The sequence below is a fragment of the Varroa jacobsoni genome, unplaced genomic scaffold (genome assembly GCF_002532875.2).
Source record: "Varroa jacobsoni isolate VJ856 unplaced genomic scaffold, vjacob_1.0 scaffold_952, whole genome shotgun sequence".
Classification (NCBI taxonomy): Eukaryota; Metazoa; Arthropoda; class Arachnida; order Mesostigmata; family Varroidae; genus Varroa; species Varroa jacobsoni.
Genome location: NW_019213854.1, coordinates 46,841 through 72,979, shown reverse-complemented (window position 1 = coordinate 72,979; position 26,139 = coordinate 46,841). Strand labels below are relative to the sequence as shown.

Genomic DNA, 26,139 nt, shown 5'->3' with positions numbered 1-26,139 from the left:
GGCTGAGCGACTAATGGTGTTTCTCATAAATGAGCGGTCCCTGATTACATGCCAAATAACAATTTCTCTATTGTTTGTGGAAATTCGCACAAGCGTGCAGGTTCCGTTCGTGGAAAGAGTGCGCTTTCACACAGTACACATTGAAACTGTTCTACTGTCTTTCGTAGGCGGTTATTCTTACTGTTGTTGGTACTAAAAAATGATAAACCTCTGCGATGGTAAACCATTGTATTATTTTACTGGTAAAAGCATATTTTTTCAGTGTTCGTATGTATAACCCCATACGTCCTTATCGACTGATAGCCAGTCGTTAACATCTCAGTCGTTGTTGATTGCAGCGACGTAGTGTGTGTACAGGTCTGACAAGCGTGATTGTCACGCTTAGTCCGGACATTTTGTCAAATATCGCTCTTGTTGCTGTTGGACGCAGCAATAAATGCAGCACAGTATATATGATGGTGGCTGTGTGCATTTTAAATAAAGCTGCGCCGCCAATTGCTTGACCTATTATCTTATTGCTTGTACTGCTAGCTTCCGCACTTGGATTGGCGTTAGGTTACGTTGCCACAATGTCCGTCTGGCTGGCATGTAGAACCGTCAGTAGTATGAATGAACGAGTACCAATGACGCTTCAAATGTCCACCGAGATCCTACAAACGATACATTATCGCCACGGTGTCGACGTCATTGTAATCGACTCTGTATCGATCGGCCGGTAGATCAACTCACTAAATGATGATAAAAGAAAAATGACGCAGCTACTGCAGTTTGAGTGCATTGACAGCGATCGCATGTGCGAGTCCTGTTGGTATTAAGTAGTTTTCGGGTGATTGCATAGCGCCATAGTCAATCTCGATCAATTTAATGTCTCAAAGAATAATTTTAAATAATACTATGCAATGTTTCCAGACTTTTCTCGTTTCTTTTCAGTTATTCTTCTTCTTCACTTCATAGTACTTCTGCTATTAAGCATTCGTCTGTGCTAATTGTGTGATACAATTAGTAACACAGAGAAACAAGTAAGTCATATTAAGGAGTTCATCGTCTTAATTGCGGTGAATCATTCAACTACTTTAGCAATGACGGTTTGACATGGAAGATTCGCAGCTATTACCGCAGATACTACGGGTGAAAAGGCCCACCTATTTTCAATGATTTAGCAACAGAACTAGCAGATCAAGCAACGGGTCATTTTGTGTGCAGGTACGTACAAACAATTTTCGAACAATGGCTAGGATCCTATTTCTCACTATTGTTGCGACGGCACCAAACGATACCTTTAACGAAAGGGAACACAACACAGGAGCTCTGCTTCAGTAACATGGTTCGAAAACGAACCGTTTAGGTGCTTTGTTTTTTACTTTTTAGACGTTCTTTATTTGTGGTGAGTGATCAAACAACAGTTGTTCAGTCTTAACTCTCTTTAATAAATATATTGTCACTGAAAGATTTTGCATACGTTTTGTCGATTTTTGGGAAAATTCGGAATTCGTTTGTCAATATATATATATATATATATATATATATATATATATATATATATATATATGTTAACATAAGCTGTCTACACTTTGAAATAGGACAAAATTTTTCTTATAACAATCGGTTTGAAAAGAGGTGGATAAAATGAGGCAATAGGGGTACATATTGTTTCGAAGATTACATTGCAATATGCGCATATCCCGGATCAACTGGACGACCGCATTGACTGGTTTCTTTGCATACGTATAATATGTTGCAAGGCTGTTTGTTTGATATGCTGCAAACATTGAAGGTTCCAAAGATATTGATTAGAACATTGTTAATATTTTTTTGCAGATGAACTCAGAATACAAAAGAGAGGACCTCGAGGAGAAAAGGTGTTTTTACTGTCAAACAAGACGGTGAGGACCTCGTTGTTATTAAAAACCATTTCGATAGTTAGATATTCAATAACGCCGACCAGCAGTTCCACTTACGTGGAGAACAAGAGACCTCGTCGGGTTTTTTTTTCCATTGTCATACGACGGATTTCATTCTGAATGCTGAAGCTGCTTAACTTCTGTTCGGTTGGTAGGGTTAGTGAAACTCGTACGCATTTTTGCTATTAACTATAATTTATAAGGATATAGTTAGCTCCCGTTTTCCAATATTGTATTAATGATAATAATAGTAATATTTATATTACCAAAAACTACACATTAATCAAGAAAGTTGTGTATCGAAGTTGTGAACTGTGGTGCTCAAGATCAAGCTTTTTAAATAAAGTTCACGAATATTCTGTTCCCCGAAGTATTCAAAGCTTGTCCCGTAGCTGCTACATGTACTACCCGGATATTTTCGGCATTTAGATCAAACTCCTGTGTCTCAAAGTTAGTTTTCTCTCATAGTAAATGGTACTTCCATTATTGAGTAATAAAATAAGTAGAATTAGAATTATCTTGTTTGCTAGCTCTCTAACTTTTTAGCGTTAATTCAAACGAAATAGGCCCTCGCACATAGCGTAGTCTACTTTTAAAAATGTTATTTTCCTTTGCTTCGATATGCGAAACATAGTGGCTGTGGCATGTGGTCTTCGTGCGTCTATTTATAGGGTACTCAATTTTTGCCTTCATCACTTTGTATACTTCTATTATATATCATGTATCTGTCCTCAACCCTAGTATGGTATGGTGCCTTTTTATGTTTCCTAATGATCGTCGATGGCTTTTCTTTTATCTCTCGTAGAGTAGCTTGGCTCGCGTTTTGTCATTGGACTAGGTCGATAACAATTATATTGCTAAACAAACCTTTTTGTTTCATATGTACTTGGCGTTCTGCTTATTTATTTTCTCGTATTGTTGCAAACGATTGAGCTCTCAATCTTAATAGTTAAACTAACAAAATCTAACAAAAAAACTGATGGATGTTAATGCCACAATGGACGGTTGTACATGTAACTACAGTTACACTAATCTAGCAATTGTCGGTCAAAAGGAGCAGGCTAATAGTCGGACCGCTGGTTTTTTTTTACCAAGACCAAACATATAAACATAAAAAGAACGGTCTTCTCCATGACATTCGTTGCCCTTGTTACCTGTAGAATAGCACAGTGACCCCTCAGGTCGACGTTCGATAATGGCGCTGTTTAATATTCTTTCCTTTTTATTTGATTTTTTTCATATCGGTTATCAAAATCGGATAAATCTTGGTTCCTTTGACAGTCATTTGTACTGAGATCTTCAAGTTAGAGGACCCATTTTGTTAAGTTTTGTTAAATTTTGGTTGAAGTTATATATATATTTACCAACTAATAATAAATGGCATTCAGTGTTTCTATGCTTGATTGCATGAGAGCTGATGTATTCGCGTATTATACCCTGCAATACTCTATCGAAATCTGTACAAATATCTTTCTTACCGGGCGTACAGACTTTCGGTATTCGTCCATTTCCTTTAAAAGTAAAAGCGACCCCTTTAATTAAAATGTTCTCTGTTTCGCTCATAAACATAGACCGCGCATAAACATAGACGTCATACACTCTAAGCAACACAATTATAGAATTGTTCCCTTTTCTGTTATATATATTATTTCTATTATTATTACTATTATTTCCGGTTCTTTTATAGCTTCCTTCTCCCGTTCTAAATTGGATCTTAGCAACGGTCTATTGACTGACATGACGTTGTGCTTCAATACTCTATTTGTCTACGGTTGCCGTAGTCTAAACGACGTGCGTCGATTAAAGCAGGCAAAATCATTGTTCACTGATTGAAGTGAAAAGCAAATTATGTCATACTTTGACCCGTATTTAACAGTACATCTACGTGAGCGTTTCAGCACTGGATATAATGCACTACGAGCTTGCATGCTAAGACCGAATGGCAACTATGAAAACACCCTGTTTTTGAACTTCGTCGGCCAATCACATTTAGGAACCGGACAAAATTAAATAAACTAATTGGCTTTTTATTCCTCCCAAAAGCATGAAGTGCGACCAGTTTTTACAAAAAAGTATATCCACGTGCACACTGCACATCGACTGTGGCCTATGAAAACTGCAAGGGAACATTACCCTGGCGTTAGAAATCATCTAGGACTATTGTAATAGATGCCGTTAGGATAAGAAAGGTGAAAAAGCGATCGGCGATTCGCTTGTAATAGAGCTACATTATTCTACAAAAGACTGAGACAAATTTTCTAACTGGGTCGTCTGGCTTCAAAGTGGAAGTCCGAACAGAATTGCCGAGCAAAACGGTAAATGACTATTTAATTTAATTAGTTTTCTTTTTCTAAATAGTGATATATCAAGAAAGCAATTCAGGGTCGAACGGAAATTTTGATCAGCTTTACTTTTTTCCGAGACCGATTTTAAGTAACAGACATATTGTATTTATCTATGTTTCTCTCTCTACGTGTCCATATCCTCTGGGTTTGATTTGCTGCCATTATGCGGTGTTATGGCATTCATTACTAAAATTAGTGGTCTTCGGTTTTTTGTTTTGTTCTGCAGTTGACCCAAATGAGTATCGGCTGTATGGAGTGGTCACATCGGAGTAAAGGACTAATATAGCCTCCTTACAGGTTGCAGGATAACGAGAATGTGTCTTTTAGTTGTACTTACGTACTCAATAGCTGACGACTATCGCTTTTTTTTTCAACACCAATAGCATACAACATGTGTGTTTAAATATTTCGTTCATATCTGGAGGTATTTCTCCCTATGCGGTAACAGTAGGGGCCAGCTGATAACTGCGATGTTAGTGCCCATCGGATGAAGCATCAGCCTTCTCTTTAATTTTACAACGTTCTTTTTTTTAGATTGAAATAAAACTTCGACAGTGGCCACTTGTTGGGTCATATTAAAAAGTAATAATAAGTTTACAGTAGCCATGGGCGGTGTGTAAATGGGCGACGTTCTGTGAAAGGCCCAAGAATTCAACAAGTAGCCTTTGTGGGGGCGGTGCATAGATTCAGTAAATACCCTCTCGTATCGAACGTATAAGGCAGAGATAGCAGAATGTAAAAAACGACAGAGGGTACTACCATTGTTGTAATAGTCCCTTCATATGCTAACTAAAATTAGATCGACATTTACATATCCATTGAACAGCACAGAACGAAATGTGGCCGAATGGGTTGTTTCGCTTATTCATTTATATATACATGTATATATAGGGAGAGAAAGAAAGAACCAGTGCAAATATTTACTCCTTACTGAATTGACTAGGAGAACTGCTGTATTTGGCTACAGTGTAAAGTATATATTACACATTAACTAATTTTCGACCACATACGGAAAAAGTAAATTAGTTGGTCGCCTGCTTCACTTTTTGTCAAAAATCTGTCTAAAGAGACTTTGTTACTCAGAATCTGATGCATCCAAAGCCAAACTTGTGTTATAAGTTTACCTGGATCCTTTACTGCTGTCTTGCTGCGTTAGAAAGGCCGAGTAGCTACGGTGCTTGCGGTACTATCTTATAAGGATCACAATGAGACACAACATGAATTTAAGAAAAACTTTTTATGTAGAAGCTGTTAATGTCAATGAGTTTTGCAAGTGGGTCATATACCAGATACAAAAATCACTGAGTCAGTTCCGTAGCGGTTTGATCCTACCTCCAATAAAATATGTCTTCATTAGCAGGTAGTTGTGCTTTTACATATCAGGTGTATTTTACATGTTCTTTTCCATTTGAACTCACTGCTACCTTATATAAGTAGCACGGATTAAAATTAATTACCAACTAAGCTATTTATTCACAAGACATATTGTGAAAGGGAACACAGAGGAGCCGGAGACGATCGATATTGTTTAATCATCTATCGAAATCAGTTTAGCCCTGTGTCACCGATTCCATCTATTCCCTGTGTTGTACTTAGAGCTATGATAATATTTAGGCTGCTGCATTTTACCCACTCTTTTTTTCCTGCGAGCATAGGTACGCCTTTATTTAACAACTCAGTCAGTCAATGAGTAGACAAAAGGAAAGAGGCTAACCATAATACCAACGACAATATTATTGCGACGACAATTTCAGCAAGTCCACTTTTACGGCCATTAAAAATCATTCCAATCTTGAATGATGTAACTCCAACATCACCTATCATGATAGCTGTTCTTATTGTTACAACTACCATCGACCTCCAATGTCAAGCTGCTAAGTAACTATAAACCAGAGGCAGACTCAAAAACAACGGGCGGGCCATCTACCTTAATAGTTATCACACTTCCTATTCAAATTCAACGACGTCACAAGTCGCTTTTTTTCATTATTCGCGCCCGCTTTAGACTAGCCACATCGCGCTCCTCAGCGACCTAAATAAACGCAACTGAAGAATCGTTGTCGGCTCTAGCGACGGTGTCCGTAATGTTGACATACAGCGACTGACCCGTGCGGAAGACAGTAACCACTATCATCATCATCCCCTATCATCATTACCACACCAAGAGCATTACTGTTTTCGTTTCGCGCGCAATCAGCCGAGTATCTATCTGGCTACTGCTACCTACTCTATCTGAGTACTAACCGAAGTGGTAGTAATAATGGTGATCGAATAATGCTGAAGGATACAGGTGTCCCTGCTAGTGCCACTGTCACCTTTCTACTTTACCCGGTGTGGGGGCAATTATAATAGCAACAATGTTAGTAATAACAACAACAACTGCAGCATGGCCGTCTGCGTAAGGCAGTGCGACGAAATGCGATAAGGGACCATCTGCCTTTTCGGTTGACAATGATCGGACCATGGTTTGAGAAAGACGCGCTCGCACGAGAACAGAGCCGACGTTATCGTCGTTGGATTGTTCCGCCTGTAAATAGGGTCGAATCTTTTTTCAGCACTTAATCACAGCGGGCAGATTGTTAACTTTTACTCGTAACAGTGACAGCTCCACCGTTTCTGTAGCAAACTATAACACGATTATCACCGATTGGAGGTGAATGATTTTTTAAGGGAAGGAAATAAGTCAAAGGCGGCATAAGGAAAAGGCTACGTCCGTCTGTTCTCACACAAGTGAACACATTTCCACTGCGCAATTGACTGAAATATTTAGTAAGCGATTAATTTTTAGCAATGCCATTTATAATTAAAGCTCATATCATCTCACTGCCTACACAATCATAACTGGCATAGTTAGTTATATAGACAGTTAGTTGGTAACCTCTGAATTTCGAGTAATAACTGTCAAACAGATGGCGTCTATTTGAACTGGAATAGAAGGAGAGTTTGGTCTTCGGTATTCTCTGAAATATTTTTGACACTTTTTTTAAATAAAAAAAACTGTTTTCGAACATTTTGAAAAAACGAAACCTATCGGAGGATCGTTTCAATTAGCAGTAAGTGCCCAAGTTGCAGCTTTGTTGCCGAAACTGATGAGTTTTTGTGTAAGCTGGCCAAAAGTCTTTCTGAAGCTGTTTAAAGAAGGCAGCACCTCTTTATACCAATACCCCCACTACAATTTGCCTAAATTTTATATTTGTTTATTTCGTCAAAGACCCATGAGTGCGACTTGGACTCAAAATATACAACAATTTTTTTTTTTTATGAGAATACCCCGTGCACGTGAGCTGTTGGGCTGTTATCGTCACATTAAGTGCCGCACGGACGCACCAGCATTAGCCATGGATGCCAGAAGGAACATTCAGGATGAAGTGGTTTTTGGCGCCATGAAATACCTATTTACGTCAACCACGTTAGTCTGGTTTAATAGTTAAATCTTAAATAAATAAAGCCGTTTCGATTGCTTATATTAGAAGCTCGCGGAGGATTTTAATCTGATCGCAATCATCGTGCTGCATTTACGTGTAAAAGCCTTATCTAAGCGACTGGTAGAACTCGGGTGGAAACCTCTACGAAACACGGCCTATTTCTAGTTTTCAAAAGCGCAAGGCCGTCGACCGTAACGAATCTGATGGAGGAGCCACGGGAATTTACTCCCTACTGCATGTAAGACAGGAAGGACTACTAACAAATTAAAGATGCATGAAAATGTTTTTTTCGGTTCAGTGTTTTTTAGCGCTTACAGTCAGATTCACATATTTTAGACATATGTATTATGCTCTACCCGATAGAATCGCTGCAAAATTTGAGAGGAAGTTCATTTTTATATTAACATTATATCGCATAAAGACAATGCTTTATAATTGGTAACACATCCGGCTAATGCCAGTCGTCCCTAAGTAACCGTACTGTCGTTGTCAAAGTGCTATTGGATCTAACAGCTTATTATCTAAACTTGTTACCAAATATATCTTACATACTTGGTTTTTTCCCGTGATCAATGATCGAGAAGTTTGCTTGTAATCGACAACTATTGATTTTCATAGGGAAATATACACTGGCACAGGCGTAGCACACTGCAAGACACTGTTTATTCTCGGTCGTATGTCTTAGTCTGATTTACGTGAACAAATGCAGATACATCTTCCGCGCAAACATTAACGCGTCATCTGGCAAGATTTGCATATGCTCGGTCTTTTTGTTGTTTAAATCTTGATTTTGTCGAAAAATCGTAGGATTTCCTCATCAAAGAGACACACTAGCTCAGTTGCTTGCAGCTTACCCAGTTTCGATGCGGAACAGAGGATATGCACTGCTGCTTATGAAGATGCTTACCGAGCCAACGATACGATCAATTATATGAGCTACTATAACTCTCATGTTTCGGTAAGGATTCCCTGACTCTGCTCAGTGTGTTATCTATCATATTCTCATTCGTTGAGTGTATGGAATCATGTGCTAACTATAATTGTTGTTCAGCACGCTTCAGATGTGTGAATTTCCCCTTTTGCTTCTCTTAATACCCACGAAGAAATGCATATGGCATGTATATATATTTCCAAGTCGCAAACAGAAAAAGAAAAATTCTATCCCTAAGGATGGCGCAGCTTGTATTATATCAAAAGGAACTGCACTATCGATGATGACCCATTAGGTTTTTTAATGCTTTGTGTTTTTGCTAATATGCATTACCGTAGTTGATCAGATCTGTGTCCCATCTATCCTAAATTTTTCAAATACGGGTGGCCAAGCAGAGCCTAAGATTGTTGTTTACATTAGAAATAATCGCTTAGGATTGGTTATCTATCGCTTAAAGCGAAAGCCCCGTGTTAAGAGACACATTGGTCTAGACTCCAAGCCTCTTACGCTGCTTCCATGCGTGATTGCTTAAATTAATCCCTTCACAATAATTTCCCACAAGACTATACAACATTAAACAAGTTTATTTCATAAAAAAAAAAACGCGTGAGATGTATTTTGTGTTTAACGAAGGTTTAGCTAGTCTATAGAATTATGTTATATCTAGAACATCTAGATATCTTAGTTAGACTGCTTACTCCGATCGATCTACTACTAAACATTAAACAATGGCTTTATTCTCCACCTAGCAGCTTTGCTATAGACTACTAAATATTTCAAAATATATATGTTTATTGATTGTCTCAAAAAAAGACGTGATTAGTTTAACAGTCTTAGCAATTCGAATACCCCAGCATTTAATTATATTTTTCATCTTTTTCTTCTAATATTTTGACTAGGACTAGTCCTCCATTCGATTGCTCTCTGTGAGGCTGGCCTGCCTCAACAACCTGGTGGGGGCAGTCATTTTAAGTTTTGTCAACAGACCTATGTGACAGCAAAGAAGCAACGAGTGTTTTGTAAACATTGATTCTTATTTATCTGAAGATGTTCTACCTGACCTGATGAGACCTCATTCATGTATATGATATGTGCTTCCTGGGTGACAGCACGCGTGTCGCTCTCAGAGACAGTAATCGTTGTTAAACCTGCGTTACACGTTAAAGTGGCCCTGTAATAAAACGACGTAGTAGTTTCGTTGTACCAAACACCTCTATTATGAAATGGCTCGTTGCGCGATTGTTGTTCCTAGTAAATAATAGCGATACAAAGCCGTAATTAAATAAAATGTGGTTTAATACTTAACCTACTCGACGATGTACTCTCTATAATTGGAGGAAGTCACCGGCCTTCGATTGATCGTTTCACGAATCCCGCCTGTATAGTTCATGCGATGTTCTAGTTAAGCCAATATTGTGGGATGTTGGTTTTTCCTTTTTGCTCGCTTGCACAGCACAAGTGGCCGGCTTCTGCTGGAGAGGGCAGCTGCTTCTCCGGGGCTTTGTCCACGTTGTACGGCGAACGAACAATATCAGTGGGAAACGTGTGGAATGGGTTTCTGCTTAACCCCAGTGTCCCCTTTCAACGTTGCTCACTGGTTGACGCTGCCTGATAAAAGGGCCACGCCACCTCGCGGATGCTGTGGTCTGTCCCCAGTGTCGTATACGTTCTCTACGTTAGCCAATGTGCTTGTCTACATGGTTGTGTTTTGTGCATCTGTTAGCGTTAACAGTCGTACGTCTTCGTGCGCTTAACGTTATTGTGGCTGTTAATGGTCGGATGTTTCGGTGGAGGTTTGATGTTATTCGAAGGAAATAATTATTACTTGAGAGAATAATTATGGTTATTAGATTATGAATTGTCTGTGTCTGCATAATACGAGCGTTATTCTTAGAAATTACAATTTTGAATATAGTCGCTGAATATTACATCACTGTCAACAGCATCGTTTAACCGCAGCACGAACGTTACTATAAAGGTAAGAAGTGTCCACGTACAGGAGATGAAGAACGACAAAGTCGCATTTATACTGATAGAAAAAGTATGATACCATACACCGCAACTACATATTATAAACTGTTTGGGAACCAAAAATTATTTTCGGGCTGGTCTCTTTTAGTCAGTATGTTACCACTCTATCTAAAGACACCGACAACACTCTAGCGTCCATCCACGTGCAATACTACTACTACTATAAGTATCTTTTTTTTAAAGATAGATATACAGAATACGCGAGGGCCAATGATAGTTTTATCTAGCACAGTGGATTCAGAGCAACCCGAGCCCGAACCTAGAGACTGTAACCCCATTAAATGAGGTATTCAAGAACTTAGTTTCGATTTAATCTTGTTGTTGGGAAGCGTTTTATAAGAGTTGATTGGAAGAGTACGATTCATAAGAGTACTTCTTAATCGTATCTGGAATCGGAGGTATCGTTTAAGGGTCGCCTCCTCGTTGTATCTGATCGAAATTGTAGACCGAAAATCGAGAACCGTGTTTGAATTCTACGGAGTTCGACTGGATTGTAATTGATGTTTCGAATGATGTAGATTTTAAGGTATATATCCGAAATAAAGCGACCCGAATTCAGACCCATCATCTAGCTGGATTTGCGGCGGCTCCTTGTTTCGAATTTGCAAATTCATGACCGTAGTAGTAAACCTAAGAGTAGACCAAAACTGTGAGTTTTTAGAGCGGATGATTTTGGCACGAAGCCGTATTTGAAACGAACTGGTTAACGAATGGATACGAAATAGCATGCGTCTTAAAATAACCCGGGTTAAGTTTTTCCTTAGATTCCTTCCAGATTAGAGAACCCAGCCCTACAACACAGCGTACATGCTGACCACTCTGAAGTGACCGATAGACTAAAGGTATTCTCTGGGAATGATCATTTGCTGAAAATATGGTTTTATTTGTAAGCCACAATATTTTCAAAGCAATGTCTTGCTAATGTCCTGGGTGCTAGAGAACACGGCAATTTTCGTGACGCATTTTCGTCATAGGTCGCGGGTATTCTCATGTCGCGTTATATATATCATAGGCTTATTCATATGTACGTAGAGCTAAACTTGCTTCTAACCTTGTCAGAGCTACCAACGGCCCAAAAAAATGGTCTAGAAGTTTTGTGATTCTGCGTGATTTGACGAATACCACGTAGCAAATATCGCCCATGGCATATAGGCGACATATTCAAACGCAGCGTACATATATTCTGTAAAAGGAAAAGCACCGATTGCTATGTGTTAGAATATTTTTGCTAAAAATTTTCAAATGAATAGAAGCTTCGACATCTGAATACATAAACGTACGTTGTGCGGCAGTTTTTTTAACATCATCACTAAACAAAATAGATTTAATGTTTATAAAAGCCGATATCTCCTTTATTATTTTATTATCTCACTTGGATGGCCATTTTCACCTTCTGACCGCGTTTGTGGGAGAAATTGTCCCTTTTCGACGCTTTCCATTTTGACTTCCCCAAACTAACTCATAAAAGAGCAGTATACGTTGGCATCTAGTGAGGCATCTCACATGACTTCAATTGATTTATAATTTTTCGATATGAGCTAGCAATCTTCTTTTTTGTGTCTATTTCTTCTTCTCGGCGAAAAGCTCTACGGAAGTCAGTTTTCCAGAGGGCAAGAGAGTGCCGTAACGCTGTGGCACCCCTCTGTGCGTTCAGTGAGTCTATTTGCTTTTATTTTGTTAGCTATAATGCCTGAAGGGACTGCAATGGGCAAGTATCCAGGGGTCCATATAATAATAATAATAATAATAGGGCTAGAAAAACGTTGTCCCGTATTGAACTTTACCTCTTACGCCTGCAGCCGGCAGGCTGTTCAATTATTAGAAGGTAATGTACAATTTACATTTGTGCTATCCGCTGACCAAATTGATTAAATGTCTTTGACGTTTCAGTCAAGCATCTAATCATAAAGCCGGACTGTTGTATACCATCAGCATTTGTTGGTTTTGGGTTTTGCCCAGTTCTGGGTCATGTCCTTCTGTACATTCTGTGAGCCCCAATGGGCGTCGTAACAAACGAAACCTGGATTTGATTCATATCTTCTAGAAAGAATTTCTTTCTCTGAATGTTTCCTAACTCTTAGCACGACAGAAAGATATGCGTATTAAAAGCTCGAGAACCAAAGAAACCTTTTAACAATATATAATGCTCATGTATGGTAACTATCTTTTGTTTTCCAACGTAACTTTCAGAAATCGGCTCGAATTTATAGATACGGCCTACGTTTCGTTAAGAACAATGTTAATTTTTCAGTCGTAACTTTGCTCATCACTTTCAAATGTGTTAATAATTTGGGTGCGAACTTTTTCTTTAGTTCGACAATTACAATTTTTGTTTGTTCACCTGCTAATGCTGCTTGGGCGTTAAAAATCTCTAGAGTCTAGATGTAGAATGGGCTAACTGAAGACCACCTCGGTTGTACCATGCATGGCCTTCCTTTGGTATCTTCATATTTAAAAACTGTTAGTAATTTCAATGCAATTATACTTGCATAACTGGGCTAATAACTATCCTTAGGACGAAGCATTAGCTGACAGAGCTGGCGCATACAGTCATTGTCCATTACAAGTCGTCTGAGTAGGCGTAATTAATGCTAATCATCATGCAAGTATGTCGCCTACGCGGCCAGTATCGGTAAAATCAACTGAGATCATGGGTCCGTTAATCCATTCGGGAGATCGATTTCCCACTGTTGCTCAATGCCATACTTAATGCATTGGATACATCGAATTCCCATTTGTTAGCAGCCCGCTCGGTTTACTACATTTTTTTGTTTGCTTGTTTCGGTTGGGATATTTTCAGATAGTGTTTTAGTAACGAACTTTAACAGTAACAAAAGTAAAAATAGCTCCATTATGAAAAAAATCGTTTTAATGATACCAGCCATAGCTAGCCCTTATAATATAAAATTATCACATAGTTGAAATAATGGACTAATCCCAAGGAGCCGGACGGGCGGCTGTGCAATGGACAAGTTAGTAACGGACCAAGACAACACAATGGCAGTGTAACGGAAAAAAAAGCAGGACAAACGAAAAAGACGTTAGTCGTCGTTAAGCAGAAGGAGCAAGCTCTTAGAATAGACTTTTCCGCCGTACCCCATAGACGTAGGCGCAGAAAGGGCCGCATGTCGAACCAGCAACAAAGGATTTGATGACGACCATTGTGATGGTGACAAAGTGGACTACAACCGAAGACAAGGGACAGCTGAGAGCAATCTCACGCAGCGTGGGCAATGCCATCGACGCGTTGTCTGGTTTGAAGTTAGTTTTCACGGGTGACATGTTGTAAACAATCGATGTGGTTGTTATTATTGCTATTTTTACGGATACCCGCTAAGGCTAAGTGCTTGTCTGCATACTGCATTTCGATAATGCGAGCACACGCATTTTTACGCCCTGGCGTAAAGTCGAAGGAGAATCAATGAACCGTATAAATTAATGCTAGTTAATGGCTGTAGTTAGGATCGAATGGCGCAATTTAAAATGCCTGCATTATAATATTGGATTTGTTGTGTCATTTCCTTATCAGCCCTTCATTATATTTCTTGCACGGCTGCTTTTACAAAAAAAAAAAAATATTTCTTCACTGATTTTCGATAGAGGAATATTGTCAGAAATATCCATTTTTTAACCTTAAGCCATATAGATTTAATCATTGCATTGTTTGAATAGAAAATTTGAAAACTACTGTTTTCAAATCAATACCTGGTTGCTTGATGGAAAACTATCAACATCGTCTTGTGATGAGGGCAAGCCGTGCTTCATTTTGGCTAACGTAAGTCGAAGTACTGTGCGTTAAGTATAACTAATCGAATACCGTAACTGCTTTGCTGAGTTTAGAGTATATTACTACATATGAAATAACTAGAGCCAAAGGAAAAGCTAAACTTGAATGCGCTGCGGAACAGATACGCTTAAGACCCAGGACTGTTTGGGCGACGGCATCCTCCCAACATTCTACGTCTAATTGTTATAATTGTATGCTAAACGTATGCATACTAAACTTGATAAGCGCAAGAATTTTAACGCAGAAAAAAATGAAAATATTCGATAAAAGTATATTCGTCAGAGGTCGGTGATGAAAATAACCCGTATAACTTTCATGCAGCTAGAAACACATATTGAGCTTTTATTTAATCCTGCGTTGTATATGTTTTACTAATACAACTATGTACATAATCGTATAAATAGTTCTGTTGCAAATGAATCTATAATTTGTACACTTAAATCAATGGGACAATTTAATAGAAGTTGCACGGGGTGCGTTATAATAATAAAAGCTTCCTGTATGTAACATGTAACGTACAGTATGCTAAAAAGGTGCGATATGGATTAACTTAAAAAAATCGTGTTTCAAATAGCTATTATATAACGAATGTTGCTTACAAATTATAGCTTTATTTATCGGCTGTCGATAGCACATCGTAGAAGTCCCCAGCTCTACCAGTCAGTTGTAGTGTCAAAGAATGTCGGACATTCGTTCATTCCCAAAGCGAACTAACAATTCTGCGCATATTTATTTCGAAGCACTAAAACAGTACGACAGGCCAAAATAATGGTGATAAGAAGAAACGACTTTTGTCATCGTCATCGAGATTTTTGAAAATGCACACATATGTAAACGGGGTAATAAAATGCGTTAAATTATAGTTCTATTAATCATTGGACTTTCTACGTGGACAAAGTAGTTCAACCTGAGTACACACTTACTCTACTTATGGTCCGCTCATTTGCCAGAAAATAAGCACCTCGTTGTTCTCAAGGCACAAAGCTCGTCAAGCTCTCCACGGGCAGAAACCGAGAAAGCCTTTCAACACGTTTCACTTGACCGAGGTCATGCTAACGACTATTGATTTGTTCCTATATTACAGAATGCTGTTGCTCCGTGTCCCCACCAGGTCAACATATTGGGTAACTTTGGTGCTGCTCGTGGCTATCGCTGTCTATCTTCAATCAGGACAAGCAGATGTTTCTCACATCCAACACAAAATTCGGTTAAAAAAATTGGCGAAATTGGCGCTAGCTGCTAAATTTATTACGCACACTATTATACCTATTCCAATTCCTCTTCCGATTATCAAGCGTCATAAACATAAACAGGAGCAATATAAGGTAAACGAACACAATATTATTTATTATATACTTACACAATATTATTATACTTATATATATTTTTATACAATGCTAGATTTAGCTGAACCTCTCTCGGAGGTTGTTGACAGGCGGTTTTCTGAGCTCTTTTTTACGAAGTTATCTCAGTAGAACGATTATTAGCAGATCTGTCACGCACTGGCTAAACATTGATTGAAGATTTAGTTGATTCTGCTCTGCAAGCTTCAAGCATGACGAATGCAGTTGCCAGATGAGTGATGATTGGTTTTTTTCAGTTCTTTTTAGATGAAGATCCGAATTAGATTAAACGAAGGGCTAGCTTGATGTGTGACTTTGGGTTGTGTTCTCAAGAGAAAGGACCATTTTTATATTAGATACTTTAATTGAAACATTTCTCGTTTTTCTATTGCAACCTGTATTGAGCATTAACAAGATACTTTTTTTGTATTACGATAATAATATTTCCTCGCGTATTGGCGAGCTGAAATTATCCGTTACATGACATTCTCATGCTTTCGTTTCATATCGCAGGCTACAGAGTTAGAGGCCGTTCCGTGGAAGGGCGACTGGAATTACGGTGAAGGTAGGGGTGGTCCTGGAGGATGGGAACTCGGAGACGCGGGAGTGGTAGGTGGTTGGGAAGGAAGACAAATTAGGGCGGAATGGAACCACGGTGGCTTTGGAAGATGGAGTCCTTATATAGATGGACACCTCAAAAAGGTCGAAATAAAAGAAGCTGCGCCGTTCCAAGCAGGTCATGCAGGCGGGCATAAAGTAACTGTGAAACAAATCGTACACAACGCTGGTGGTAATAACTGGATAACTGATGGCGGTCACATGGCGTCTGTAGGATACGATAGCTATAATCCACGCCAGATTGAAGTGCAGGAGGAAATTTTACCTGCCTTAAAGGTAGCCGGATTTGTAAAGGGATCTGATGGAGAGTTGACTAAGGTGGTGGAAAATGATGCTCAAAGCAATGACGGATGGGCAGGTTTCCAAGGAAGTTGGCCGTCTCAAGGCCGAGAAGTTTCTGGAGCAAGATTGCAAATCCATGGATGGCGTTCGAAAATGAAGAGTGAAGAGCTCAAGACTACTCAAACTGCAGAGGTATTAGAAACGAAAGAAGTAGGCTACGCGAAGATTATGCATGCCAGTCCATTCGACGTTGAAAGTGCTAAACTTGGAGGATTTGATGTAAGTGACGTTCCAGTGCAGGCCATGCGGGCTCCACCTGTTAAAACTTCAGCGGAAATAATGCCTTGGCCAACTAAGGTCGTCTCTTCACATATGGAAACAGATTATGCTAATAATAAGGCTTATAGTTCTAGTGATCACGAAGCAACCGATGATACTCACCTTGAAGCCGCTGTGGATCATTTAAATCTTGGAGATGCGCACATACTGTCATTGAGAAATCACCTCAACATCGAGCCGTCTGATTTGCACCGGAATTACGGAATTCATCAGAATCTCCACCCGACAGAGGTTGCACATCATAAAAGTAGTGCTCACAATGAAAATTCTTACAACGAGGCCTTCATTAAAGACGACGAAAAGGGGCATCAGGACGGTGATGACAGTCACCTCCACATTGGTTTCATAGCGGGAATTCCCTATACTGAACCAAAAACCCTACATCGTCCACAGGCTACAGGACACGGTGTAACTATGCAAACTAATGACTGGAATCCTACCGCCTTAAGTCAAGACAGCAAACGGCAAATATCAATAGAACATGACAATAATAAGAATGATTACCGTAAAGACACTGAGGATGAAGGAAAGCAGGAAGATGCTGAAAAATGGCTGGATGCCCATTGACGCTGACGCCGAAGCCGCTAACTGAGTGAGCATTTCTCCTCAAAACTTGCTTCTGCTAATTCAAACTGATTGCAGCGTATCTACAGCTGTTGAATCTCATGGCATTTTGCACTGCAATTGGAGGAACCCAAGTCAGTTCCTCTAATTAAGACATTCGTCATAAGCTGACTAGTGTTTTTGAGTATTTTGTGTATATTAGCATGTGCGGTAGTATTTTATGACTGTTGCTAGAATAACGCGGCATCTATGGAGGGACTTTTGCAAGTCACTACTGCTCATTGAAACAACAAATAGTCAAGTTTTGACATGAAATAATAACACTAGTTAATTCTGCGCCAAAAATTTAAGGCAATTAAAATTCGGGATGAAGCTGCAGCGAAAAGAGTATAGGTGGTCTGGGTAGTTGCAGTTGCATTATACAATAGAAATATACTGGACCTTGGCTTGTAGGCAATGACTAGCTTAACGATAATCTACTGTATGAAGTCTCTCGAATTTACAATTGATCACCCAGTCAGCTAAAACAAGCAACTGATATCGATATCGCGAATCGTCGAAGAATAACCGCTCATAAACACCTATTGACAGCTAACACCTAAATGCTGTTCGTGCATCGTAGGGTTGTGAGCGGATCCCTCTGTATCGAATGCGTCTGTTTCCGTTGCTCCCACGAAATCACCGTAGTACATGAATGGAACAAAATTTCATATTGTCTTTGCCACTATTTCACTATTTCAGGATCACGATCACAGGAAGTATGTAGTCGATCTCTGCATATTGGGCTCTTCAGTAATTGGTTTATAATAATGCATTTAAGCTCCGAGCGTGACCCAAACGACCCTCGCAAAGATAATACTTCATAATCATGTTATGGCATATCGGTATTACGCACTCTATTGGCAAAGAAAAGCAATCAGAAAGGAGCGGAAATCTGGAGATTGCCGCTCCTTTTTAACTCTATCTGTAGGAGACATTGTGTGTAACTGGAGCGTATGTTCCGCGTAATACTACAGCGAAAGTGACGGTACTTTTCCCTTAAGTTACTTTACGGCCCCTTGAACCCTGAAATGGTTGACGAACTTTAAGAAAACTTTTTGTCATAAAGAATCATTTCCTTCTCACGGACCTTCTGTTTGCTTTTCGGCACAAGAAGCACGATCGTTGTAAGATCGATATAACGTATCAGAAGAACATAGAATCACTTGTCGTATGCACCATATTTCATTTCAGGTGTTATAATGTTCGTATGTGGAAAATCTTTTCTATCGATACCTTCACGAATAATAATACATCGAGTGGTCAATTTTCGTTATGAAGTACGATGCTAAGCTAATCCGTTCTTGTTGACCAAGCTGGCAGGATTATCAATAAAATCAATGAAAAATGTAATTCGTGTGTTAAATAAAATGCGTATTTACTTATATAGAATGTTTAATATAGGAACAAGTAGTGAAGAGAGAGAACGAGAGAGAAAGAGACCGACACTTAACTTAACTACTAAGTGTATAATAATTTTTATAGAAAACTGAATTAATGTCAATAAGTACACGCCTTTGAGATGAGAACCAACCCTTTTAACGCGGTGTACGTGTTCAACAGTCTCGAAGTATTAAAAAACTACTTATTCAGTTCACCGAAATAGCGAATCGTCTCTTAATGTTATAAATACAATGTCCTGATGGCCAGTATTTGATGTATTCATTGGCGAGCATACGTTGTTAACCCATATTTTCAGTAAGCTGACGAGCATGCAATATGTCTTTCCTGCGCAGACTGTGTAGACACCCTTTAGCCTCGAAAGATCCTCACATCTTTAAACATAACATTTAAACGGAATGAATGTGTTATTTAATTCTGTAACGAGAGGGGAAATAGGTTTATAGTGGGACAAAAATAGACCAAATTGTCTTGAGTTGTAAAAAAAGAATAAGTTCACAACCGAATTAGAAACTCATCCTACCATGAACAAACTGAAAATGTTGCTTCTTTAAAGTATACGGTAGTCTCACTCTCGAATGCAAACGTTTTTTTTTTTCTCTTTGCAGTCCACAACTGTAATAAGGTATGCTTTGTTTTATTTAATGACCATGCTAGAAGGATACACTAATGATGATTTTATTATCAGTATGTCTGAACTATACGAAACTGCCCTGCTATCTAAAAAGGGTGCGGATGCGTGCCTTATTGCCCTCATGTATTATTCACCACGTCTCTATTATCTCGCCTAGGTACTTGAATCCATGCTTTTTTGCTACTCATTATCCTCGGCAGCAGAAAATAAAATCATTTTCATGTCAATTTCAACGTCGAAGAAGTTGTCGCTGCACATCATTAGAATCTGCACTTCGTCATCATATAAATTAATATTTCTTGGCTATTTATTATATGTACATATCTATACTCAAATTAATTAAGACAGTTGGTCTTTTCTTCTATCTTATAACATCGCCACCTTAATGTAAACTTTACTGTTTATTAATTTATTTTCCTGTTATTTTCATCTTATTTCACACACGCCCGCCATTGCAATAGGAATAGTTGTCATTGTAATAACTGTACATTTATAAATACTCGACATCTAGGGCGTGTATGTGTATGTGTATGTGAGTATGTGCATGTGTCTGTGTGTGTGTTTGTGTGTGTGTGTGTGTGTGTGTGTGTGTGTGTGTGTGTGTGTGTGTGAGTGTGTGCGCGCGTGCGCGTGTGCGTGTGTGGGTGGGTGGGTGGGTGGGTGTGTGTGTGTGTTCGCGTGTGTGTGTTTATAGAAGTTTATCTATCTCAACGTGTCTTCAATTCCCCTGCGCGTACGAGTAGTGGACCATGTAGATGTATCATATATTTATATATAATTATATAATAATGATGAACAAAACTAGCGTCTTATGCTTAATGTTGGTTTTCTTTTCTATGTACGATCGAATCGTTTCGACAGATCAAGCAAAATACATCTAGCCTGTGTGCATTTGTTTGGATTGAAATATTTGCCGTATATAGTATCATTACCATAATATTATACTGAGTAGAATCGAATATAATTAATTATCTTTTTCTTTCGTTTTTTTTCACTTTCGAGGCGTTTCTATTCGACCGCAGAGGGCAGTGCGTCCCGAAATGGTGACCTCATCCACGGTAACGACAAGCGGGTGCAGCAAATACTCTCTCGACTTATCTAGCGCCATGTTTATCTTGTTCGTACAATTGTCGCCATCAGCATTATAAGAACAGCGTCATCACTGCAACTCTTTAATATACCGCATTATACAATATAAACTAATTCTACCGCATGTACCGCGTCGCATTCATTGCACCCGATACACTTCATAGCGTCCCGTAGAGATCTGTCATCTCTAGAAGAGGGGGCCAAGGAGCGCGGAAGCCCCTTTCTCTGTCCTTCTTTCCTCCTCTAGATGGACGGGGTGGAGCAAAATTTAACCTCATCATCATGACCAGCATTACCGCTATCGTATTATTCATGTTATTACGTTCCTGTTATTAATGTAGGTGTTGGCATAATTCTCCTTCTAGTCATCAGCATCACGTCAATATAAGTTGTCATCAAGGTCATGAAACAGTAGTTTATCATGGTTGTTGTTATACAACGATTCGTTGCTCTATATAGATCGATCGATCGATCGATCGATAGATTGCATAAGGCGTTCATTTAACTTTTCGATATTATTACGCCCGCTCATTACTAAAGTCGAGTACATTCATGTTTACACTTTCGGTGTGACGATGCAGTTTAGATGTAACCAGGGTATTGATGCGTGCGAATACACACGGTTTAAGTGTTTGCGTGTTGTGCCTTCATATTAATGACTGTTGCTCACATTTTCCTATAATTTGATAAAACATTAGCCATTACACAAATGTCGAATTTGCCTTACAGTTGCAGGAACCGCCGGCTTCAGACCAAAAGCATTCAAGCAGAATTTCTTCACATTGTTTACAGTGCATAGAAATCGAATATTGCCGAATAGAATCCTTTCAGTTCAGTCTAATTTCGAAAATGGCTCTCTTCTATTAATGAATGTTCAGCTTTACTTTCATTGCGTCTTTGTGAATGTGAGTCAGCGTTTATGCGTATGTGTTTACGTGTGTTTACATGTCGTGTTTACATGTGTGTTGATGCAATAATATATTAACTAAATCTAACAGTCAAATATTATATCTACATAACTGTTACGTTGCCTATTTCTCCGGCTTCCTCGTCGCCATCATCATCATCATCAAAAAAACTGTTTTTGCAGTAGTGGCATCGCGTCGAGCGATGTCATGCATTCGTGCGTCCTGTTTTTCATTTCACGACTTCGATCATGACGTGATCGCGGTAACTGCTCTGCTAATATTTCTGCCGTTGATGAGCTTTTTTAGATGTTGACTGATGCTGGAGGGCAAAAAGAAAGCTGATACCGAACTTTCATTTTTTGGCTGCTCGCAACCAGGAGCGATGACCAACATCCCGCTATGATTCTATTTATTTTCGTAGCGCAGAAATGTTTATCGTCTTTGTTGTCGATGCATGAATCGGTAAGTGTCAGAAGTAACTTACACTGGCAGCTTTTTTTTTCTTTTTTTGTTATTACGCTGCCTACTTGAAAAAATGGAGGGGATCGTGGTGTCGTCGTTGGTTGCCCACAGCTGTGTGAGTTTGTAGAATACAACAATAACTAACATATTTTCATTTATCTTTTTCAGTAGATTCAGTGTTGTTGATGCTGTATTTTTTTTTACTGTTGTAAGTTGGGTCCTTTTCTCCTTGTGGGGTCCTTTTCTCCTTTCTCCTCCGTTATCAATGACCATTCTATCCTGCTGGCGCACTCTCACCATCCCTGCAATGCTTCCAATTACTTTCTCTGTAATTCTGTCGAATGCTGATGAGCGTAACTGGCTCGACGTTTTCTACAACTCGTTCTTATTAACTAATTAATATTCTCTTTGTTTTTCTCCCGGTTAGACATTCTCACCACTCGCTTTCGGGTATCTATTGCCTATATATATATATATATATATATATATATATAAGATAGTTGTTAGCTAGTAGACATTATCATTATTAGATTTATTATTATTATCAATATTAAATAGTAAGGGAATTTAAGCCTCTCACTTTACCTCATTTTCATTAGCATTTTGTCAAATCTGTTTTATTCCTTCTCTTGCTATTTCTTTCTGAGCATAACTATGAACGTGAATGTGTATGTATATATATATATATAACATCATCACTCGTGTTTTTAGTTATTAGTCTACTGTTGTTGTTTAGCGAATCCTCGATTTCTTTGCCTAGCTTCATTGGAGTTCAGGAAGGAAATGGGAAAAAAGTTAACGAGAGGAGTTAAGATACAGCACGGTTCAAGATGGAGCATGGAATTTTCGATAACCTAATAGATTTCTATTACTGTTACTAGTGGATTGTTTGTCTTTCGAACTTTCTGTACAAATATTCACGGGGTGCATCGCTTTATGTGCGACATTTTTACGTGTGGCTTATCAAGTATGCGTGAATTCAACCGAGGTTGTCCGCTTCCTCCTCAGCTTTCGCTACAAACCCACCCCATTGTACCCACCCACCTCGCCCACTTTTCACAGCAGCAACGACACCTCCGGCTGAACATCATCATTGTCACTGTAATACATGACGTTAGTCACTGTTATATAAAGTCGGGTGTTATTATTGTCATATAATCAAATATTATTATACGCTGTTATTTGTGTTAGCTGTTATGGATTTTTGTTTGTTGTTGTTGTTGTTGTTGTTGTAAATTCATCATTCTCTGCACTCAGTATCCCTTGTGACTGCTCGCTTAAGATTGTATTCTTCACGCCTGCATCAATATCATATTCTGTTATCATTCGTATAATAATAATAATAATAATAATAATGATTATTACCTATTATTCCGCCGCCCTTATTGTATTTGTGTCCTTCGCAAAGGTTGGAAAACGCGTGTGGTCTTCCGGCCGTCTAAAAGTAGGCTCTATGAACGTATGTAAATAAATGGGTTTCCAGAGTCCTTCAGCTAGTCGAGAGTCAAGGGTTTCTCGGCAACTGATCGGGACACCATCCGATTTTCCCAATACTGCTTCATCAACATAATTTTGTTGTATTGATCTGGCGGCAACTTTTGAAATCGCGTGCAATCGCATTTGATTTTTGCTCGTTTACGTTTGCTCGTTCTTTGCCCCTCTTTCTACTTTCTATTTATTGTCAAACAAAGTACAAACGAGAAAGATCGGTTATTATCGTCGGTAAGAGAAAGGTAGAGGGAAGCAACGAGAACCAGTCATTGTCGCCAAGTCGTCTCATGTTAGCTTCATGCTGCAAACACCCCCGTAAATGTTAGGACACGTGCAGCTCTTCTACATGCGTTGAAGCTATGCATCCATTCACTAATCTTTCAATGAATCAATGAATGAACATTCTGTTTATGTGACTCACACCAGTGGTACATATACTATGATATTTTAGCTGTAGCAAGAGCTGTGTATAGTTTATGATGATAGTATTGTTACGCAAGCAAGGGCAACAGACCGACGAGCCTGTTTTTTTTGTCGGTCTCAGTCACTCAATTGGCCGCCAACCAGAAAAGTGACCGGACATGTTAAGCGCGACGAGTTACGCTTTCTCATCCACAACACGTACATGTATGTTCTAGCCAGGGCGAGTGGGGGCAGTATAATGGTGCCAAAACTTCACGGCCTGCTTCATGCTCGCTTCGTATATCTTGAACTGAAGCAGATGCAGAACTACGTTGACAGAGACTGAAGTAGTGACACTGAAGTTAGGGAACAAGGCAGTGCCTACCAACATGCCATAAACAACTATATATCTCATTCAATCTTAGGTGGGCTACCACCGCTTATCCACCCATCAATCTTCAAAATATAGATACGAGAGATGAATTAAAGGGACAAAACGCTTTCCTCGCATTTGAGCGTCACTTCTATCGAGTAGACGTGGCAATTTCCCTTGGAAAATTGCGACTGTTAGTCATCCAATCGTTCCTCAGTGGGACAACCGAGACGATGACGTCGACAACAGATACCGTTGGTCAATTATATATATATTTATTTCGCGTTCGGTGTTTCGCGGATTTTACGTGCTGCCGTCACGGCTGGCGCTGCTGCCATTGCTTGTAGGCAAGGTCGGACCCGTTTGAGGTCCCGGAGCACCTCCCGGCTGGCTGCTCGGCGGCGTGGGAGCCTGCGGTCGCTGGTGGGCGCCTCCAGGAGTGTTACCCGCCGCCGACGGCGGTGCAGAGAGGGTTGCCGATGCCGATGATGGGGGCGTAGGCGTCTTTTTAGCGGGCGCGAGCTCCTCGTTACCGAGGATTGTCGCTATTTCATTCTGCATAAAAGCCCACGGTACTGTGGAACCAAGAAGTGGGCATTTTTCACCGCTAGGACAATAGACCTGCAATAAAACGTAAGTAAAGTATAAAATTAGAGCTTTATATGACAACGTTTGTATATTGATTGTACAGTAACATATCGTCAAAGGCTTTCAATAACTAAAAGTTGATTAGCTATCTGTAGTCAACATTCATCATCAGAGTGAGATTGACGTGTTAAAAGAAAGGACATGACCCTGAGGCGTGTCTTCGTACGCTTACGATGCGGTCGATTTAGTGAGTGAGTGAATACGAAGGGCTGTAGACAACAAAGTAGACAATTCATCGTAACCGGCAAGGCCATACTAGTCTTAACAATGGTACTAGTAGCGGCACGATGCTGGCCTACGGCTGTAGCCACTGCCATAGCTGCTATATTTTATTGGCTGGAGCACAGAGGCCACGGACGTTTTGTGGCACCATGGTTGATGTAAGAGTTGGAAAGAACAGTCGAGCACGTCGTTTTTGGTCACGTCTCATCATGTGATAGTGCGTGGCCACTTCGAGATAGATGTTGGCAAAAACGAAAACTGGGAGGCTTATTGGGTCTCTCGTTTGCTTCCGCCTCTCTTTACCTCGCACACACACACGCACCTCTCTCTCTTTTCTTTTTTGTAATCGTCCTACCTCAATCCTTCTGACGCACCGTAGGGTGTGCGTGCACGACCCACTGAATGATAATAACAACATCTCGCTATCTCTGCCCTCACCAGGCCACGAATCTCGCAAAAAGTGGTGATGCCGTCACCGCTACCATCACAGAACCGATCACACTATTGGCAGGAGAGTGCTCGTGTACCGTGTACCAATATTCTTACCTTAGCCGAGCATGCAAAACTTCGCTTTGCCAAACTGGAACTTCGTCGAAAATTTATGGCGATCTCCCATCGCTATCGTGCTTCACGTTTCGTGCACGTTGACGGGATTCTCATTATTCATATATGTGTTATTGCCACTTTGGAGATACCAGTGTCAACGATAGGCAGGCAACGTGCTGAGCGCTGGGCCCAAATTAGAATTTAATTATTAATATACGAGTAGCATCTGCACCGCGTGGGATTTCGTGTGCAACTGGTACGTTGTTACAAGTTTAAGTTAGGGAATGCGTGTAAAAATACCATCAGCGTTGTGGCGCGAGAGAAGAAGTATCAACAAGCAAACGGAATAAACTGAGTT

General features: G+C 39.6%; 3 protein-coding genes and 1 long non-coding RNA gene across 13 annotated transcripts in view; 2 read left to right on the top strand and 2 right to left on the bottom strand.

Moving 5' to 3' along the window:
* The first annotated feature begins 496 nt into the window (after nucleotides 1-496).
* On the top strand, nucleotides 497-6,748 carry LOC111265302 (uncharacterized). 2 transcript variants are annotated; one of them, XR_002683368.2, is made up of 4 exons: nucleotides 497-804; nucleotides 931-1,203; nucleotides 1,819-1,883; nucleotides 4,473-6,748. It is a non-coding gene; the product is annotated as an uncharacterized LOC111265302 (long non-coding RNA). The 2 variants fall into 2 exon arrangements; XR_002683367.2 differs by having other exon boundaries at nucleotides 1,819-4,216; nucleotides 4,473-5,331.
* Nucleotides 5,465-9,992, bottom strand: LOC111265299 (uncharacterized). Of its 3 annotated transcripts, none has more exons than XR_002683365.2 (3): nucleotides 9,909-9,992; nucleotides 8,224-9,773; nucleotides 5,465-6,773 (listed from the first exon to the last, which is right to left on the bottom strand). XR_002683365.2 is itself a non-coding variant. In XM_022841860.2 (3 exons), exons 1-3 carry the CDS (start codon nucleotides 9,990-9,992, stop codon nucleotides 6,558-6,560), a joined length of 411 nt encoding a protein of 136 aa, XP_022697595.1. In that variant the 3' UTR covers nucleotides 5,465-6,557. The 3 variants fall into 3 exon arrangements, 2 of the variants coding, with proteins under 2 accessions (XP_022697595.1, XP_086826558.1); XM_022841860.2 differs by having other exon boundaries at nucleotides 9,659-9,773; nucleotides 9,913-9,992; XM_086970432.1 differs by having other exon boundaries at nucleotides 9,664-9,773; nucleotides 9,913-9,992.
* The window catches only part of LOC111265294 (uncharacterized), a 20,292-nt gene continuing 4,115 nt past the window's right edge, over nucleotides 9,963-26,139 (top strand). The window contains exons 1-3 of one of the 5 annotated variants that reach the window (XM_022841848.2): nucleotides 9,963-10,246; nucleotides 15,505-15,745; nucleotides 16,277-18,976. In XM_022841848.2, the coding sequence (XP_022697583.1) occupies nucleotides 15,506-15,745; nucleotides 16,277-17,569 (1,533 nt within the window). In that variant the 5' untranslated portion in view covers nucleotides 9,963-10,246; nucleotide 15,505 and the 3' untranslated portion in view covers nucleotides 17,570-18,976. The other 4 variants (XM_022841846.2, XM_022841845.2, XR_015312999.1 and 1 more) reach the window with 4 other exon arrangements.
* LOC111265290 (interferon regulatory factor 2-binding protein 2-A) overlaps nucleotides 21,130-26,139 on the bottom strand; it is a 46,128-nt gene continuing 41,118 nt past the window's right edge. For 2 of the 3 annotated variants that reach the window (XM_022841840.2, XM_022841839.2), the window contains exon 4: nucleotides 21,130-24,986. In XM_022841840.2, the coding sequence (XP_022697575.1) occupies nucleotides 24,669-24,986 (318 nt within the window). In that variant the 3' untranslated portion in view covers nucleotides 21,130-24,668. The remainder of the gene's footprint in view (nucleotides 24,987-26,139) is intronic. The other variant, XR_002683364.2, reaches the window with a different exon arrangement.

Coding starts and splice junctions, on each gene's coding strand:
- LOC111265299 (XM_022841860.2), bottom strand. CDS start 9,992: ATGAACTATACAGGCGGGATTCGTGAAACGATCAATCGAAGGCCGGTG. Junction 9,774..9,912: donor TATAGAGAGTACATCGTCGA/GTAGGTTAAGTA, acceptor GTTTTATTACAG/GGCCACTTTAACGTGTAACG. Junction 6,774..9,658: donor ATGAGGTCTCATCAGGTCAG/GTAGAACATCTT, acceptor CCCTATTTACAG/GCGGAACAATCCAACGACGA.